Source organism: Hyaena hyaena, unplaced genomic scaffold, assembly GCF_003009895.1.
Source record: "Hyaena hyaena isolate Hyena2069 unplaced genomic scaffold, ASM300989v1 scaffold_228, whole genome shotgun sequence".
Lineage (NCBI taxonomy): Eukaryota > Metazoa > Chordata > Mammalia > Carnivora > Hyaenidae > Hyaena > Hyaena hyaena.
In genome coordinates, this window is record NW_024080860.1 from 1,501,641 (window position 1) to 1,522,116 (window position 20,476).

The 20,476-nt window shown below is 50.9% G+C and overlaps 1 protein-coding gene across 8 annotated transcripts in view; it reads right to left on the reverse strand.

Annotated features, from left to right (window-relative positions):
- The window catches only part of CUX1 (cut like homeobox 1), a 364,880-nt gene that overhangs the window by 163,137 nt on the left and 181,267 nt on the right, over positions 1-20,476 (reverse strand). For all 8 annotated transcript variants that reach the window (XM_039243512.1, XM_039243511.1, XM_039243513.1 and 5 more), the window contains one exon: positions 7,485-7,563. In XM_039243512.1, the coding sequence (XP_039099443.1) occupies positions 7,485-7,563 (79 nt within the window). The remainder of the gene's footprint in view (positions 1-7,484; positions 7,564-20,476) is intronic.

Below are 20,476 nucleotides of genomic sequence, written 5' to 3' on the forward strand. Positions count from 1 at the left end.
ACGCCAGGGAACCCAGGATCCCCAAGTCCCAGCTCGAGAGCTCCCACACTGGGACGAGGGACCGGGAAGGGAATGGGCAGGGAGAGCCCGGAAGCAGAGGGTGGCCCTCGAAAGTGGCAGCCGGCCTCAGATGCCCATCTTGTCACATCTGCCTTTCTTTAAAATGTAGGTGATTCCTCAGCTCGCAGACCTAAGACAGGGAAGCTCATCAGGCCCCACGTCTGTCTGAAGCTGGCCGAGGAGGGCCTGTCTGGTTCACAGTCACCATGCTGGGCAGAGCAGAACTGTCCCTCAGCCTCTAGGCCCCGGGCTGCTTCGGGACCAGCTCTGGCCCTGCACCCAGCGGGGAGGCAGGAGGGCATCTGCGACCCACAGGCGTTGTATCTCGGCCAAAGCCCTAGTTCATCCTCTGTCTTGTTCGGGTGCTGGCGGCTGATTCTTTCGTGAGACGGAAGATGTTTTATGAAGGTAAACTGAAAATGTGCAGAGGGGATCCTGAGGTTACAGAGTTCTCTCTGGAGGGGCCTGGGCACCGGCTGGGCTGCCAACACCGGGAGACCTACAATACACGGACTGGAGCAGCCCCACAGGATCAGGCTGGAGCGGCCATGCCTGTAAGGTCTTAAATAACGCCACCAAATAGCGTGTCCTTTTAAAGCTTGCTATGAGAAGCCAGGGGCATTTCTAACCAAATACTAAGATTTCGCTTCTTTTTTTTCCCCCAGGAGTCTTGAAATTGGGATCCTCAAGGTTGGGGAGTCGGGGGACAGGCAGGGAAGGAAGAATGGAAGGAACAGTATTTTTCAATGTTAACTGACAGTGTGGTGTCCTCGCTTGGAACCAGCATGATGGGCCCAGAGGACCAGATTTGTATTGTCTTCTGATGCACAAGCGTTAAAAAGCAGTTCTTAAAAATGATGGTGTGCTACTTTATTTCTAGATCCTCAAACGCTGGGCGGATGGGGATATTTACAACAGCGCAGGCTTTCCCGATCGCGCGCGGTAAAACCTCCCAGAGGAGCGCCTCGGAGGGGGGCCGTTCGGTGGGTTCTGAAAACACAGAGGCCTCTCTGCGGTCAGCTCTCTCCCAGGACTTTTGCAACCTACCGCCCCTACTCACACCTGCAGGCAGGCCAGTTGTTCCACGGAAACAGAGCGAGAGCAGGCGGTCATGAAACATGGAGCTCCAGCGGAGTGTCATGAGCCAATGAATATTTTATATCACGGGTAATGTGCTTCCTAAGATTTAAATCTTAAAATAAACCCTTCCAGGCACTGCCTCTGCGTCTGAAGGGTTTGTGTCTGGAGGGCCCAGACCGCATCCTAGCAAAGAGTGAAAGATGATTCCCTGTCGGGGGCCATAGACGGAGGCAAGAAGGTGATGCAGGCTTGCAGGGAGGCTCTGCGATGCGTCGGCACCCAAAACCCGGGGAAGCTCGGTCGCACGGACGCACAGGCGGGAGCACCTCCCACTTGGTCTCTTTTTCTCCTTTCTCAACTTAAAAAAAAAAAATGACATTATGGAGATGCTTCTGAGATTGAAGAGTCACAGTTGTGTTTTCCACCAATTCGGAAGTGTCTCGCAGATACTCAACTGACAAGGGCTTAAGTTCTTATCTGTAATCCATTGATCAGGGTTATTCAGAAGCTAAGGTTGTGATTCTTTTCCTGATTTATGCTTCTCTCCCAAACCCCTCCCCCACAAATGGTCGGGATAAATACATGCTCATTGTGAAAAAAAAATCTGAAAAATATCAAGCAGCAAGAGCAAGTCCCCCATGCAAGGTTAATTTCCAGCAGATTACACATACCATCATAATTCTGTTCAGAATACAGCAACGTGCCAGCTATGCAAGAGCCTTGAGGTCATTCCAGAATATTCCCAGCCGTCTGAGAGGACCCCCCCCTTTAAGAGACATTTATTTCTCTGTTCACTACAGTTAGGGATGGAGGCTATTTCATTACGGGAGTATTTTCTCAAAGGCTAGGTGGTCCCCCACTATTCCAAAAGGAGCCACCCAGGAAGGGCCGAGCCTCAACTGCATTTGTGTGTTAGGGGCACGAGCCGGGGCCGGGAAGTGCTGGCTGAGGGAACGTGTTTTGGGACTTAAACAGCACACCTTGCACCTCTTCTCGCACACTTGGGGGTCACTGTTGTTGACAGATATTCACTGAACTGGGCTCTCACCCACAGATCCCTATGCAGGACGCAGGCCTCCCGAGGCAGGTGACTGGCCACAGAGGGACTCCCCATCTGGGGGGCCTTGCCCAGGTGTCCTTACCAAGTCACACTGGTGGCAGAGGCTATGACGATGTACTTCTTCATGTAGCTAATCATCAGCAAGCAATAAATATAAATCTCAATCGGGGTGTATTAAAATAAAGAAATCTTAGATGTGCCCAAGTGTAAGCTACCCCTATATGCTCACCATCAACATTAGGATATAAAAATCCATCTGTGACAGAGTGACAGATGAAGCCATCTAGACTAACGCAGTTAAAATCCTAACTTACTTATGAACTAAAATGTACAAGTGCTCTGAGAACAATGATCAGAGGCGATAAGAGAATCAGGAAGGGAAGTTAATCCTCCAAACTTGTCTGTTGATCTTCCTTTTAATTAATAGACTAGAGGGAACCACGTAAACAAGTCCTGAAGGAAATCGCACTGCGCTCACTGTGCCCTGGCAAGGGCTGCCCTACTGGCCTTCCTCAACCATCCACCCCACCTCCTCCATGCAGATGAAATCTGTCCATTTTCCTCTAATCTCACCCCTGCTGCCTGAGACCAAAGGACCTCATCTGCCGCCCCCAAGATCCCCTTGGGACACCTTTCCAATCTGCTGTCCTGCCGGTAGAGTCGGGATGACTTTTTTTATTACATGCACCTGATCGTGGTATTTCCATGCTTACAAGCCATGCTTGGTTTCTCGGTTAGACGAACTCCAGAATCCTTCACATGAACTACCAGGCTCCCACCTGCCTTTGCAGCTAGGTGACCACACCGGTGTGTGACCTTTGCTCAGGTGTAGCTATTAGTGCCCCCTTGACCAGTGACAGTGTCTTGGTTTAGATGACATTACTGCCCTCTCCTCTTGCTCGCTAAACTGGGACCTGCCTGGTCCTTCCCAACCTACATTTCATGCCCAATGGGCTCTGTCTCCAAAGTACTTGTCACACCTATGCTACAATGACTATGTGTGTGATTACTTTTAATGCCCACATTCCCGGCATCCTCTGAAGCCCACAAGATCAGGAAGCTATTTGGCTGATTTGCTCCCGGCTCTACCCCTGGGACTCAGCATGGTTCCTGGGACACAGGGAGGGGCCGGCTTTTGAGGTGCTGATCTAATCCCAGGGAGGCTGGGGGTGGGGGGCCCAGTGGAAAGAGAGTATGCTCCGGCTGAAGTGAGCAGGATATTTCCGATAAAAAGAGTCTTAAAATACTCTCCGAATGGCCTAGAGAATGCAGAACAAACTGGTGGCAAATGAGGAAGAAGGTAAAGAGGGCAGTCCTAACTTTTTTTAACCATTTGGTGGAATCGGCAGAACAATTACATATTTAAATGTTTATCTCATGTCTTCGGTACGAATGAACTTTGGGGAAGAGAAATGACACAATCTGGGATCCGGGATGCTGATGATGGCCAAGGAGGAAAACCCAGGGCTCCAATGTTTCTTCTCCCTCAGAGGAGAGGAGGGCGGGAGGGGAAGGGGTGTGCATAGCAGGTGCAAAGTTTGGGATTTCTGGCAGGGCAGCTGGTAAACCAAACATGGGCTCTGGACGTCGGTCCCTCTGAAGTGCATGTGCCGGCTTGCAGAACCCGAAATGCTAAGGGTCATATAAACGTCTACGCGGGCAGGTGCATCTTTATGGAATGATACGAAAGCAAAAGGAGAGCTCAGACAGGTGTCACAATGCTGCAACTCAAAGGACGATACGCTCTGTTCTCCTGCAGTCCGGGTTGTTAGAACGCTCCAGAGTGTTCTCTCTCAGTGAGAGCGTCACTCTGGGGAGCACAGTTCAACGTGAACAATTAAGGACTGCAAATCTTCAGACAACGTTCTGAAGAAATAGTTTGACCCTTTAAATTATTCCCTCAACCAGTATCTGAGGAGTTTCTGCTCCGCGGCAGGCACCGGGGTAGATGCTGGCAAAATGGGGGTGGGGGTTGAGGGGTGCAGAAAGGAAACCAGCGGAACATCGAGTAGTTATAAAAGAGACAAACACACAAGGCGCAGGGAGTGTGAGAGAGAGAGAAGCACATCTGAGCCAGACCTGGGAGGTCAGGCCGTCGCATCTTAAGCTAATCTGGAGGAGTAAGCAAGCGGAGATGGGGCCCGGTCTGCGTGCAGGGTGAAGAATAACCCCTTCTTGCAAGCTGGAGGACTCGTGTCGAGGGACTGTAGACACGAGGAGGGGGGGGTCTGAAGTATGAGGTGGAGAGCAGAAGCTGGGATGGAGAGAAGCGGATAGAATCCAGAACATTCTGGAGGCAGCGCGGCCAGGGCTTGGTGACCCTGTGCTCTGGTGTGAGCAGCTGGGTCGAAGGTGGTGCTGCTCGTTAAGAGAGGCAATACAAGGAGGAGCCCGTTTCCTCTGGGAACAGTGGGTGGTTTCGGGGAGCCCACATCATCTTGGTGGGGACGTGCAGGGGCCACTGGGTGGTTTCGGGGAGCCCACATCATCTTGGTGGGGACATGCAGGGGCCACTGGGTGGTTTTGGGGTGCCCACGTCATCCCGGTGCGGACGTGCAGGGGCCACTGGATATGCAGGCTGAACCTCAGGAGTCAGAACTGAGCCAAAGTTGAGCTTCAAGAGCCACCAGTGTGACCCCCTGGTGGCTCTCAGATGATGGACCCCTTGGGCCACATCACGTATCGCACCTGTGACATGCCAGGCTCTGCTCCAGGTGCTGGGCACAGAGCGACAAAGCAAACCTGTCCTCAGGAGGCTTTCATTCCAATAGAGCCAGCAGGTGAGAAACAAGGAAAGACACAAATAACTAAGATTTCTGGAAGGGGGTCCATGGGGGGCCGGTTCTGTCAGGCTTCCCTCCTTGGACGGTGGGACTTTGGCCCCGCCTATTCCCAGAGCCACCTGGTTGGCTCTTCTTGGGTTTCTGGAGCGGGCCACATGACACACAGCCGAAATGCCCATCCCATTATTCTCGAGAGCCTCCTTCCCTTTCCTGACATAGCGTAAGTTGCTGTTTCTTGCGACACAACTTAACACGCCCCACCACTGTTTCTGGGTTCAGCTGGATCAAAGCCTGAAGTACACAGACAGCTAAGACACCCTGACTCCCCCCAACTGCGTGACTGTCAGTAAGTGCAACGCTATTGACCAGACCCTTCCTGTAAGTCTCAGCCGCAGGATTACTTCATCTGAGCAGCAAGCAGACTTCAAAACATAGGTAGAATGCTCCAAGCACCATTCCTGCTTTTCAAGGAACTTGTTAGATCCGTCAGACCATGGCATTTGTAAAGGAAGAAACACCTGGGCGGGGGGCGGGGGGGGGGGGGGGGGTGTAAAAGGGATCTGTGTGGCAGGCCGATATACTTCAATGGACTTTTACTCTAACGGAAAGCATCAAACGGCCGATTTGCTCATTCTGAAATTGAAACTGCAAACTTGGGATTCTCTGGCCAAAAATGATAATTATGAAGAATATCATCAATATGGGGGGAAAATGCTTCTCGGACAGTAGTAAGCAAGAAAAACAATATAAATATCTGCCCATGTTACAACCAAAATTCTATAAAAATTATCAGTGAGGCCTGCTCAGGCAAAGAGGAGTGTTGGTTTAAACAAACAAACAAAAACAAACAAACATCTTTTATTGGTTTATTTGAAATTAAGACAGAAAATAATTACAGAAAGAGAAATCCTGTAACTTATTAAAGTGACTGCCTCGTTGAGAAACTTCACTAAGGGAAAACCCAGGTACAAATGAACTTGTAAGAAAGAGAGTATACGTTATTTAGAAAACAGCAGCAAAAGGCTCTCTGCATCTTCGGCGAAGACAAAATAAGCTTGTCCCTTTTCAACTAAGTCACCGACACAAAATTTGCAAAAGAAAATGTAAGCAGGCCCAGCACACTGCCAATTCCTGAGACACAGTGTGTGTAAAGCATCAAATGATCCAGTTACTGTGAAGAAGCTTCCTCAGGAGACCCAGCCAGAGTCTTTGGGGGAACTCTTAAGGGGATACAAACTCTTGCAGAAAATCAAAAGGCAAGGATTTGGAACCAAGGGCTGGATATGCTCCTAAGACAGCAAAAAGTTCAAAGAAAGCCATTTTCATCACTAGGCTGTTCCCCCACCTTATTCCATTTTCTAGATGAGGAAGTGGAGGTCCAGAGAAGAGGAGGAATGTGGCCAAGACTTCACAGCAGGCCCTGGCAGGAGAATCTATATCTCCCTCCTCTTTGTCCAAAGTGTCTAGAATGCTTTCTGCCACTCTTAGCTTGGTGTGGCCTCCATTAATCCCCATTCCCAGAGGGGACAGCAGAGCCAATGGTCAACCTGAACTGGAGTCCAAATACAGACACCAAGGAGACGTGTTTCTGCTCTGCTTGAACTGCTTGTTAAAAATGGCTCCAGTGATGCCATTAATATTCAAAGGATTACTAAGAGCAAGTGAGCAACTCCAATAGCTAGGGAGGGGAGGGTGGTGATAATTGGCCTTTCTTGGTCAAAAGAGGAGGACATTCAAACTGCTTTCCTAATTTTCTGATCTGAGGCTTCCCAGGACTGAGCTGGGACCCATGCGATCATGTCCATCACTGTCCCATGGATTCTTGGTGAGGGCAACACCCAGGAAAAGAGGATCAATGCGACTCACACGGCTCAAGGTGCTCTAAAATCTGCCTCACTTTTCTAAAATAAGGAATGAAAAGCCATCACTTCTCTGAATACCGAACAAGCATCATTAAAAGTTTAACTTCTTAGTTTCTTTAAATGAAAGAAACAACCCACATATGTGGTAAGAAGCTACCACTTGCCCTTGGCTGTAACCCTTTAGTGAAAGACTTGCCCAGAGGCTACGGATTCCCTGGATGACATGAGAGGAAGGAGGCATTCAAGGTGCCCCATTAGGGCCATTCCTGAATGTGGAATCGGCCAGCCCAGTACCATGAACGCTCAGTGAATATAGCACACACATGGGTTCTATTTCTTCTCTGCCAATGTGCAGTATTTTAATATAAAGAGAAAGGCAGCCCCACAGATTGGAGTCTTTGCATTTACAAAGGCATCAAAGGGAAGTTATATGATTAACTTTAGCAAATACACATCTGATTTTCATACCCATCCACCAGTCTGGATTTTGGAGAATCCGTAGTCCCAGAATCCCCAGTTTCCTGGGGGAGCTGCCATTGCTGGGTAATTCCCTTAGGGAAGCTGAGAAGAGTAAGCCCAAGGTCCACTGACTTGCCCACACACGGTGCCCACCGGTGGCCGTGTGAGTGCGGGACTTACCTGGAACATCGATCAATCTCTTGTAGACATTCAAGAAGGCTGCCTCAGCTTCTTTGCTTCTTTTACTCAGTGCATCAATCTGAAGAGCGATGGAAGAAGGAAAAGAAAAACAAAGAGCTCAAAATTTGTCAGGAGGTAATTTAGAAATCCTCACACATCTATCGAGTTCCCACAGCAAACAGAAGTCTGACTTGTTCGTGAAAATGCCGGACAGCTGGGCCTTCCTCTCGGGGCAAATGGCTGCAAACACACGAGAGGGAGACAATCCACGCGGCCCCGTTGGTGAGGGGGACGGGGCAGGAGCGGTGCTGTGCAATTATGGAGCCATTTGTGACACTTGGTGCCACTGCCCGGCTGAGTGGGGGCTCTTCACAGAGGAAAACGGTCCCTTTCCTTCCTCTGCGAGTGTTTACTGGGGCTTGACTGTATGCAGACGCTGTGTGAGGGGCAGGGGTGGGGGCAGAGTGACAGCTCCCAGCTGCAGGAGAAGCAGGTATGCCAACAGGTGACTGACCCCAGCTGGGAGAGTGCTGGGTAAGCAGAGCCATAGGGACACTGAGAAAGGGCCATCAGTCAGGAAAGTGAGTGACATTCAAGAGTAGATCACCAGATGGGAAGGAGAGAGACTGTGTGAAAAGGGAGGGACATACTCAAACACCCAGGGCCAACTCTTAAAATCTGGGGGTTTGTAGATCCTCCTTAAGGATTTTATGAGGGCTGCCTCCTAATTCTGAGGCGCCTCATAACTCTTAGGCATAACTTTACTTTTATGAGGGAGCATGTGACTCTTGATTTCGGCTTAGGTCACGATCTCATGGTTTGTGGGATGGAGTCCCACGTTGAGCTCTGCACAGAGAGTTTTAAACAAACTTTAAAAAATAGAAGAATTTTATGAAAGCCAAGGACCCTCTTCCTAGAAATACATGCACGTGTCATTATGTGCTCCGTTTAGGGCACTCACATGCCCTCTTGTGTCCTTGGAATCTAGATCAAGGACCCACAGATGGGGCTGTCCCAACACACCAGGGAACAAGGGGGTCTGCAGGGGCGGGAAATGGATACGTGGGTGACAGGACTAGGCAGTGAGCAGGTCAGATCACAAGGGGCCAGCAGTGCATGTAGGAGGTGACCATTCGGGGGTCTCTGCCCTCACCCAGCAAACAATGGCCACCACAGGGATTGAGGAAAAGATGATCAGGGAGAATGGGGTCAAACCGAGGTGACACAAGGCACAGAGGAAGCAGGCAAGTCAAGGACAGCGCCCAGGTTTCTGGCTTAGGCACCTGGCTAGTTTCTGTGATGGTGGCCAGGGTCAGTTCGTCTCATGAATTAACCCAGCTGAGCCGGCATAAAGTCTATTCATCAAAGAAAGGGGACACGCAAAACTCCTAAGTATGCGGGACACACGTCAGAAGAGCCTCTGATTGCTGGATGAACTCCATGCGTGTTCTGCTCAAAGAACACACTTGTTGAGGCATCAGATCGCCTTTTACACCTGAGGCACACAAGATGCTACATGCACCGAGTTCATCCTGGCTCAGGAAAAGGACACTAAATTACATACTCCTTCTGTCCCTTCGCAGAATTATACTCTCTGTCTCCAAGGTTATTAAAGAGGCAAAAGGATGTGGCTTAATTACAGGGTCTCTCGCGAGAGCCAACCAACGATTTGTTCAGGGCTGAGAAAGGCCACCTGAGGAAGGACTGGGAGGGCGCTGGGAAGTAAGACCCAAGGGCTGGCGGGGGACAGGGCTCAGGACACCCAATGCAGAGCAAACCAGCATTTCCAGCATCTAGCAAGTTGGGTCCCCAAATTCCCACTGGAAGTCCGTTGTTTGGAACTCTGACACATGTTGCCTCTGTAAAATGAGAATTGGGATTTAGGTACTTGGCGGCCGGGGGGCGGGGTTTGGATAATCCCAAAGGACTACTTAAAAATGACAAGATAGTTCTCTCCTTATTTTTAAAATAAAAAGCTTTCCCCCTCTTCTGAGTATTAGCAATTCATGCTCATTGAGTCATTAGAAAAATACCTAGAGAGAGAGAGAAGGAAAAACCCTAATTCTGCCACTCTCCAGTAGAAGTCATCCTCTGGTTTCTAGTTGCCTTGGTTTTTTTTTTTTTTCTAGTTAAAAACAATATAGAGTTGAATGAAAGGTAGTCACAGAGGCAAATTACAGAGACAGAAAGCAGGTGAGTGGTGGTGTGGGGCTGGGGAGGCGGGGTGGGGAGGGTTTGGAGGATGATGGCTTAGGGGTGAAGGGTTTCTTTTTGAGGTGATGAAATGCTCTCCAGTTAACTGTGGAAATGGTTGCACAACTTTGTGACTATGTCCGAAGTCAATAGGCTATGGACTTTAAATGAGTGAATTCTATGGTATGTGAATTATATTTCGATAAAGCTAGTAAAACTTTGTGTATTTAAAATTAAACCATATGTAGGGGCGCCTGGGTGGCTCAGTCAGTTAAGCGTCCGACTTCGGCTCAGGTCATGATCTCACGGTTCATGGGTTCAAGCCCCGTATTGGGCTCTAAAGTTTTATACTGTGCTTTCAGAACACATACATCTTTTTCAGTGTCTACGGCGAGATTTGGAAAATGTCTTAACAGTACTGACTTCCTCTGTATCTAACTGTCCCGTACGTAGATGGTTTGAGGAAAAGTGGAGTTAGCTCTTCAGATGTCTGGAGCACTCCCTGTGCTCTGGGTCTTTCTATTCCCTCCGGGGAGTACATGCTCATGGGGGGCAGAGCTTCTGCCCGGAAAGCAGGTATCCTGTCTGCTCTCTGTACCTCTCAACACTGGCAGAGACTTCTCTACCCAGCTTGGGACGCACCTAGGGTGGGTCCCTCGCTTTGCAGATATTCTGACCGAGGGTACAAAGGGCAGCTGGCCCTGTGGTAGGCAAAGGATAGATCTGGAAGCATCCAGGAATGCGGTCTTGTCTCTCCTGTCTGGGTTGTTGATGGGGAGGTGGGAAGGAGGGGTTGGTAATTTACACAGCAAACTTGGGGACTGCTATGGGTTGAACGGTGTCCCAGAAGATGTTGAAGTCCCAGGGCACCTGGGTGGCTCAGTCAGTTGAGTGTCCGGTTCAGCTCAGGGCATGAGGTCACCATTCCTGAGTTAGAGCCCCGCGTCAGGTGCTGTGCTGACGGTTCAGAGCCTGGAGGCTGTTTCAGACTCTGTGTCTCCCTCTCTCTCTGCCCCTCCCCCACTCATGCGCATGCATTCTCTCTCTCTCTCAAAAATAAACATAAAAAAAAAAAAAGATGTTGAAGTCCTGATTCCGAATACTTATCAATGTGACCTTATTTGGCAATAAGGCCTTTGCAAGTGATCAAAATGAGATAAGGTTACAGCGGGGGGGGGGGGGGGGCTATCTCAAAGGGGAAATTAGGACACAGAGACAAACATTCAGGGAGGACCCCATATGGACACAAAGGCAGAGACTGGGGTGATAAACACTGAGGTCTGACAGCAAACCACTGGAAGTCAGGTGACACGCTGGGGACAGAATCTCCCTCACAGCCTCAGAAGGAACCGATACTGCCCACACCTTGATCTTGGCCTTCTAGGCCCCAGAACCATGAGGAATGCATGTCTGTTGTTTAAGCTGGTCAGTGTGTGGAACCTGCTCATGGCAGCTCTGGCAGACTAACACAGGGACTGAGAGCTCCCTTCCCTTGTGTCCCCTTCCCACAAAGGCAAGACAATTCAAAGCCCGCCCTAGGAGAACAAGGTCAGGGCAATGAGCTTAATTAAATCATTAAGCAGCTCGACTACAAGGCAAGCACTCCTTATACAGTTAAGTTTCTACTTGATGCGGGGGCCCTACCCAGCCCCGCCCCCCCATACAATTTCCGAACCTGGAAGAATTTGTTGCTTCTGGGAATTTTGATACTTTCTATTCTCATTCACTCTTTTGAACACCCCTATGGTCAGCACTCTCGTCCAAGACTGGGTGTTGGAATCTGAGTTTTGGTCGATCCTCCGTCCCAGCTCCGAGGCGGGCTTCCCCTTGCTGCGGCCGGGGACTTCCTAGTTACTGCTTCTGAGTACTCAACTACCTTTTGCTCGCATCCCCGCTGCTGGAGCCTTATCCACGCTCGAAGAGAACGTGGGTGCCAGGTTCCATTGCTGGCAGGGCTCTGGGTTTAAAGGGCCGAAGGGGGGCCCCGGGGCTGGGCTGGCCACCCTGATCTGTAAGGGGGGTAACGGCGTCCACCTGCCAGAGCGGTAGGTGAACTCATGGTGGTAAGGAGCTCAGTGCCTGGCTCAGGGAAGGGCTGCCTTTGTCACGTTCAAGAGCTTTCCTGGGGTATCCATGCAGTTAGAGCCTGGGACGTGGGGCCATCCCCTTCTAGCATTCTGTGAGTGAGGGGGAGAGGGACGGTGTCGCCCTCATCCCCAAACCCTCCACCCTCCACGCCTGCCTGCTGCAGGTGCTCAGGTGTGTGTGCTGCCTGCCTTTGTGACCTTGAGCCAGGATAAGAATAGGCAGCCCAGAGCCCCAAGGTGAGGTCTTAGGGTAGATAACTGGAAGTAGGATCCAGGTGAGGTACTCTGACTACTTAAAGTGCACAGATAGCCTGAGGTAGAGAGTCTGTCTCCCATCCCCACCCCCTCAAAGCCATTGTGAGTGAGGTCAAGGTCAGGGGTGGCAGAACGGGGGGGGGGGGGGGGGGGGGGGGGGGGGGGGAGGGAAGGTGTTCGGCTTTGCAGAAGCTCTGGTTGCACTCCAGCCCCGGCCCTGGGGAAAACCTGTTCGGCTCCAGGGATCAGCCTCACCTCCTGCCACGCCCGGTTNCAGGTGAGGTACTCTGACTACTTAAAGTGCACAGATAGCCTGAGGTAGAGAGTCTGTCTCCCATCCCCACCCCCTCAAAGCCATTGTGAGTGAGGGGGGGGGGGGGGGGGGGGGGGGGGGGGGGGGGGGGGGGGGGGGGGGGGGGGGGGGGGGGGGGGAAACAGATCTGGCCAAGCTCTGGTTGCACTCCAGCCCCGGCCCTGGGGAAAACCTGTTCGGCTCCAGGGATCAGCCTCACCTCCTGCCACGCCCGGTTCCTCCCTGTTCCCTGAATACGAGAGCAATTTCCCCGCAGCCTGGAAGGCGCCTCCTTGGAATGTTCCTCTGATCCTTGAGGCTCCACTGACCCATCTCCCCCCTGCCTGGGGGACACGCCCATCACCACATGGGATTGTCTGGAAGTCCCGGGACTGCCGATGAGGCTCCCTCAGGAGAGCCTGGGTTCCCAGAAAGCCCGCACTGTGCTTTATGTCTCAACTGCCTTTCCTCTAGACTGGCACACGGCGGGTGTCTGATACCTTTTTATCGTACGAGTGCCAATGTGCCTCAAGTATGGCACCAGTTTTACCTGCCCAAGTGAGCAGACGGTTAGGGGATCCAGTTTTAAATCTTTATGAAAATGCTTAGTAATGTAAAGAGTTCTTTGTTTGGAAAGTAGGGTTCGTGTGCTGATGTGATGACAGCCACTTGGCTGGAGCCAGCGCACCGGAAGCACCTCTTCCCATTGCGGCCGCCCGCCAGCGCCCTCCTGGGGTGGGCTGTGCATCCCACCAGCAGGACGGGGGTGGGGGTGGGGGTGGGGGTGGGTGGGAAACGAAGAAGCTCAGCAGGTCTCTGGGACCCAAAGGTTACCAACGCCACACTGTGCGGACTTTGCCTTTTTGTAATAAGAATTAAAGCTAAAGATAAAAACGTATAGGAAGGTAGCTTACTCTGAATCTGAAACAGCCAATCCTTGCCTACAGTCATATGCACACTCAGCCCAGGTTTGGAGCGTTTATGGAGATCGCCCATTAGAGCCCTGGACCTGGGAGGGGGTCCACGCCGTGAGGCCTGGGGAGGAGTCGTGTGGGGTCTCCACTCGTTGCTGCCTGTGACTGTCACCCTCCCTGAGGACCAAAGGATATTTTAAATTATTTTTGCCGTGGGCAGGGCAGGGAGAAGGTGGCATCAAAGTAGAAAGGGCACAGGGCTTGAAACCAGAAGACTGGATTTACAACAGGGCTCCGTTTGTGCATTTGGGAATATTATGCTAGCTACGTACCCTCTGCCTCTCTGAATTTTATTTTCTATGCCTAAGAGAAGGGAGCGACCAGAATGCGGGCCTTAAAGGAGCCCTGGGGTGTCAGACAGACGGAGGATCTAACAGTGTGGAGCTCCTGGTGAGCTAGAGCTCAGCGCTGGTGAGAATCACTGACCCACGATGCACCTAGAAGATGAAACATCATGCAAACATCATCTGAATTGCGTGTCCACTTTGAGGGAGTCAGTTAGAAGAGAATTTACACACTCAAGGGATCTGTTTTTGTACAACCCGTCACGCCGCTTTTAAAATAATCAATCTGTTATGACTGGCCCCTACCCGTCACTCACAGGGGTCGCTACAACTGTTGAGGGGCTTGCTCATGTCTTCAGGTGACACTCGCTGTGAAAATCCCTCACACACCCGTGACTCGGAACACTAACGGGTTGAGGCATCAGAGGCTGTTACTTAATTTTCAATAGGGCTCTCCTGTCTGCTGTGGGGGAAGGAAGTGCGGAGGGATCGAGCACCGGCCTGAATTTTAACTGGGAGATGCTTTGCTTAGAAGTGGAAAAAGGACAGAATGGTGTAATATTTACAGATGTATAAATCCCCCTTGACCGTCAATCAATCGCAAAGTCCTGTTCGTTTGGCCTCAGAAATCGATTTCGCAACTATCTCCTTCCTTCCTTTGATGCTTCAGCCTTAATTGATGCCCCCCTCCCAGGACTTCCAGTTCGGACGCTGCAGACCCGTGCCCAGCAGATCTCCGCAACTGTGGCCTGCCACGGAGCGTGGTGTGTCCTGCACAGGGGCCCTGGGACCCTGTCCCAGAACCCAGAAAAAACCTGGAGCTGCTCTGCTCTGATGGCTTCACCGCACCCCCAGGCTGAAGCCCCAGAGCGCTCCCCAACGCGGCCCTTGCTCTCCGCTACTGACTTGCCCTCCCAGAAAATCCCAGCACTGAGCAGGCTTCTCCACACCCGGTCCCCCCGGCCGCCGTGCCCCTCCCGACCTCCAGGTCTATATGCACTAGGTCCTCTGCCTGGAAGGCTCTTCACAGTACGGGGGAATCCAGCTCTCTTTCATGAGCCAGTCTAGGTGACGCCTCCTTTGTGGTGGCCTCCTAATTTCTCCAGGCACCACTGGTCCCTCGGTCCCTGTGCCACCTGAGCTCTTTGTAAATCCCTCTCTGCCCACTTCCCACCCACATGATGATGACTCACATCCACGAGCTTCCCTCCCCACCACCCTGTGGTCCATCCCTGGCCAGGGGCGGGGGGCGCAGGCACCTTCCTCATGTTACCCCAGCGCCTAACGCAGGAGGCTCCCTGGGGAGTATCTGTGAATGGATGCGGGTAGGTTCTAGGCAGAAACAGCTGATGGGCTAAGGGACTCCTGGTAACTCGCTGCTGAGTTCTGTGGCATTGGTAACTGCAGCAGTGGACTAGAGAAGGCGGGGTCCTATAATTAAGAGCTTCAAGGGGGCGTTCACCGTGCCCCATAGTCTAAAAAGTGGGAGGCCATGAGAGCCAAGTTTCGGCCTAGTTTAGGGAAGCACTAACTTCCTTGTCAGAACAAGAGAGCCCTGGGGAAGTGGAGGCAGTGGAGAAAAGTGGAGGTAGGCATGTTGGGGTAAATAACCAGGGGATGAAAATAACCAGGTGATGTCATCTCTAAAATGGAGAAAATAAAGACCTCTTCGTAGGCTTCAGGTAAGTATTAAGAAAGAACATGACCGTAAGTGGGCCGAGCACTTGGGAGGCTCGGAACACTCTAGCCGTTGTGATGACTGGGAGCGCCCCGCATGTACACTGGCGGCCTCGCTCTGGGTGCCACATCTGTTGCCCACTGTGCTCCAAGACCAGGGGGCCGATCCTCGGCGCCATGAACAGACTGCTGCAGGCTCCTGGCGCTGCCCCGCCGCCCACCTCCCCAGGCCACACACTGGTACCTCGTGAGCCGTGAGGCCTAGGTACAATGGTGCAACTTTGTACAAGGGCCTAGGGATCCCCAAAACATCTGGAACAGAAAGACTGGCACTGACGCTCACTCAGTGTTGTGTATCCTGAAATGCAAAGGCTCATCTCTCCAGGGTGCTACAGGGCCGAGGGCCTGGAGACGGTGTGCGAAGAAGAGGGCTGAGTCCTGGCTCCAGTACTAACACAGGTGTGCTACCTCAGCCACCAAACTAACCTCTGTGCCTCAGTTTCCTTGTCTGCAAAGTGGGGAGAACCAGCCTAGGTTGCTGTGAATGGTGACGGAGTTGCCAGATGGGTAATGCCACTTCTCAGATGCAGTAACCGACCAAGTCTGGAGCCAGGCCCCTAAAGGACGCCCTGGGGCTTGCAGGGGCCCGGGGCCGCGCAGTCAGTGGAAAGAAAGAAAGGTGTGCTCTGAAGGGACAGAAGCTCAGGTTTGCAGCTGGCCCTGGTACATGCTTGCTGGATTGTCTAGAGGAGGGGGGGGGGGGGGGGGGGGGACGACTACTTAAACTACGCCTTGGTCTCTTCATCTGTCTAGTGAATAGCTTGCTCCTTCCTGAGTTGTGAAAATGAACTCTGAGAATCTCCCATATCAAGCAGCAGGTCGAGTCTGGAATGTACAGAATCTGAGCAAACACTAGTAACTTTCTAGAAAAAAAAATCCAAATGCAGCGTTCTCACACCACAGGCTGTCTTCCTTTGTTTCAAGTCCTGAGGGATAGAGACGCTTCAACAACACCCAGGATACTGTGCTGGCGACGGCCCACTCACAAACAGTCCCTGAGCCTGTGAGTTTCCAGAGGAAACTCACAAGCTGATGAGTTAGAAATAAACATGGACCATTAACAGAATTTTTAAATTGAGGTGCTCTGCTGGACTACAGGCCGACAAGGACCAGCCAGAGCTGCGGGGATGACACAACAGTTCTGTCTCGCTCGGCATCTTTCAAGAGCGAAACACGATTGGGAGAGTCACGTGGAATACCGGAAATCTGCAGGCAATGACCAAGACCCTGTCCCAAACAGCTGCGTGCGTGGCCACGGCTTTGGAGTTCTCATTTTTAAATAAAGCCAGCCACGTAAAAGGAAGGTATACATATTCTACAGCAAGATCACAGTGCAAGAACATATTTGCTGTGCACCCTGTGGGAGGCACAAGAGGCCCCTGGGGTGGAGGGAGCCCCTCTTCCGGTGCCCAGGCTGCCTTTGGAGCAACATGGAAGGAAGAAAGACTGGGAATGTGCATGGGAGCCCAGCTGTATGCCTGCCCACCACCAGCTTTCTCTGTCAAGGTCACATTCCTTCATGACATTGAATTTGCAGACAGCGACCAGTGAGAAGAACTGCACCAGTGAGGAGAGTGCGCGTGGCAGGGAACTGAACAAGACTCGCTGGAAGTCCCCACCTGGCTTGCCGCGGGCTGGACAGACCCCACAGGGCACTTTTAGTTAGGAAGGTAATGCAGCGTAGACGATGGGCGGGGAGGGGGTAACACCACGCAGGTGCTTCTCATATAAACAGATGGAATATTCCCTAACCACCACCACCCCCCCCCCCCCCGCCTCGATCGAGTGTCTAAGAGAAGACGACCGGAGAAGCCTGGAGAAGATCGTGCTGTGAAGGACGAGGGGGAAAGAGGGGAAATAAAGGTGTGGGGCCACCGAGAAGGGATCTGTGGCAGAGAACAGCATGAGAATCGTGGAAAAGACGATGAAAACAGTAATCGGCAGTTGTCTCTTCCCATTTGCCACGCACATCTGACCTGCTGGCTGTCAGCACGCACTGGAAGGGCCGCTGTGGGCAAGGACGATTACTGTCCTCTCTCTCCGGACTGCAAGACCAGGACCAAAAGGTAGAGGCTCCAGCTTCCCAGCGGGGAAAGCCTCTGCCCACAGCAGGGTGCCTCCGTGGTGGACGCCGCTGGCTGCCCAAATTCCTTACGGGTCCATTCATCCCTTCACTTGGTCAAAGGGGTGATTCAAGTGTGCCTGGTGGTGTGCTGTCCTGTGCCCTGGGGCCACAGCCGACCCCCCCCTCAAACCTCAGACAAATCACAGCGGGGCCGTGGAGGAGGCTGAATGCCTACCTGAGGGTTGGGTTTTTTTTTCCCTTTTCCTTTGCCTCCGTGACGCTTTTCAAACGCAGTTTTTACAAACGGATAATATATATATTTGGTAAAAAAAAAACAAAAAACAAAAACAAAAACAAAAAAAAACACCTTAAAGGTATAAATACACATACAGTATTCAGCAAGGGTGCACAATATAAGATCAATACACAAAAATCAATGGTCTTTCTATCCGCTAGCCATAAACCATCTGAAAGTGAGATTTTAAAATGCCCATGGATTGGGTGGCTTAATACTGTTAAGATGGCAAAAGTCCCAAATTCGATCTACAGAGTCGGTGCAATGCCTGTCTAAACCCCAGCTAGCTTCCTTGCAGAAACTGGCAGGCTGATCCTTAAGATTCGTATCGAAATGCAAGGGTCCAAAACAGCTGACAGTCTTGATAAAGAAAAACAAAGGGGGGGGGACTCACACTTATCAATCTCAAAACTTACTGCAAAGCTACATTAATCAAGAATGTATGGTACTGGTGGGGTGTCTGGGTGGCTCAGTCGGTTAAGCATCCGACTTAGGGTCAGGACATGATCTTGCAGTTCGTGAGTTCAAGCCCCGCGTCCAGCTCTGTGTTGACAGCTCAGAGCCTGGAGCCTGCTTCAGATTCTGTCCCTCCCCTCTATCTGTCCCTCCCCCACTCATGCTGTCTCACGCTCTCTCTCTCTCAAAAGCGAGTAACATTAAAAAAAATTTGAAATAAAAAGAATGTGCGGTACTGGCATAAGGGCAGACATACAGTTAAATCAGAACAGAATTAAGAGTCTGGAAATAACCTCTCACGGTATAGTTAACTGAGTTTTGACAAGGGTGAAAAGACAATTCAGTGGGGGGAGAACTGTTTTTCGACAGACAACACAGAGACAAACTGAATATCCACACACCAAAGAAGGAAACCAGACCCCTACCTTACACTATGTGTGGAAATTAACTCAAAACGTATCTGAGACCAAAATGTAAGAGCTAAAACTGCAAACTCTTATAAGGAAACTCAGCTGTAAACCTTTGTGACCTTCAGTATAATATCAAAAGCACAGACAACAAAAGAAGAACAGGTAAATTCTATTTTATCACATTTAAAATGTGTGTGCTTCAAAGGACGCTATTGGGAAAATGAAACAACCCCCAGAATGGGAGAACATTTTTGCAAATCACGTATTTGACGAGGGATTAGTATACAGAATAAAGACCTCTTACAACTCAACAATAAAAAGACAAATAACTGAATTTAAAAATAGACAAAAGATCTAGATAGACATTTCTCCAAAGAAGATATAGAAATGGCCAATACGCACATGAAAAGACGCTCAACGTCCGTAGTCATTAGGGAAATGCAAATCAAAGCCACAATGAGCTACCGTTTCATAACTACTAGGCAATAGTGGTTAAGTGTTAGAGAGGATGGAGAGAAATTGGAACCCTCATACACTGGGGATGGAAATGTGAAACGAGGCACTTTGGAAAACGGATTGGCAGTTCCTCAAACAGTTAAACACAGAGTTACCATATTATCTAGCATTTCCACTTCTGGGTATACACCCAAGAGAAAGGAAACCATGTCCCTCTGCAAAAAAACTTGCATAGGAATGTTTATACCAGCACACTCGCAACAGACAAAAGGTGGCGGAAACCTGAATGGCCATCACATCAACCGACGAAGGATTAAAAAAATGTGGCACATCGATGCGATGGATTATAATTCAGCCATAAAAAGGAATCAAGTACTGATACAAGGATATGACAGATAAATATTGAAACCGTGAGGCTATATGAAAGAAGTCAGTCACAAAAGACCACACACTGTATGATTTCATTTAAGTGTAATGTTAACAGAGGTCAACCCCTGTAGACAGAAAGGAAGTCAGTTAATGGTTGCCTGGGGTGAGGGGAGAATGGGGAGTGTCAACGGGCACAGGGTTTCTTTTCTTGGGTGATGGAAATGTCTTAGAATGAGACGGTGGTGATGGTGGCACATCTTGGCAGATATCCTAACCACCATTTAATTTCAAAAATAAAAATAGAAATGACAGAAAGTATAAGAATGCAGTGAAAAGTAGGTCTCCTTCCTGTGTGCGTCCACCTTCGCCCAGTTGCCCGGCTGACAGGCCAACACTCTCTTGTGCATCTTTCCAGAAATATTTTACGCATTTACAAGCATCTGTATACACACATTGTCGTCTCTTTTAAAACAGGGAAATGGGGCGCCTGGGTGGCTTAGTAGGTTAAGCGTCCGACTTTCGCTTAGGCCATGATCTCGCGGTTCGTGGGTTCGAGCCCCGCGTCGGGCTCTGTGCTGGCTGCCAGCTCAGAACCTGGAGCCTGCTTCAGATTCTGTGTCTCCCTCTCTCTCTGACCCTCCCCTGCTCATGCTGTCTCTCTCTCTCTCTCCTAGAAATAAATAAAACATTTAAAAAAATAATAAAATAAAACAGGGAAATGGTCGGATATTACAGATACCGTCCTGTACCTCGCGTTCTGAACACTTCCGGAAGTTTGGAAGAGGACAACGAACTTCCTCGTGGTGGGAGGGCCGGGGCTTCGTGGGGAAGGGGAGCCTGCGCGGAGATAGGGTGTACTGCCTTTCAGAGAAGTTGGGGGGCTGCTGCGAGGGCCTGCAGCCAGGGCAGCTGGGAGAGCCTGGAGGGTAAGCTGGGCCCCCCCGTTTTATGCTGTAAGGCTGAGGGTGGCAGTCAGGAGGTGACCCGAAGGGACCACTCTGGGTGGGAAGGCAACTCCGAGGGAGAGAGGAGCAGGAAGCCGTGTGTTGGGAAGGAGGGAGCCAAAGAAGGAGACGAGGGCGGCACCTGAGTGGCTCAGCTGGTTCAGTGAGTTTGAGC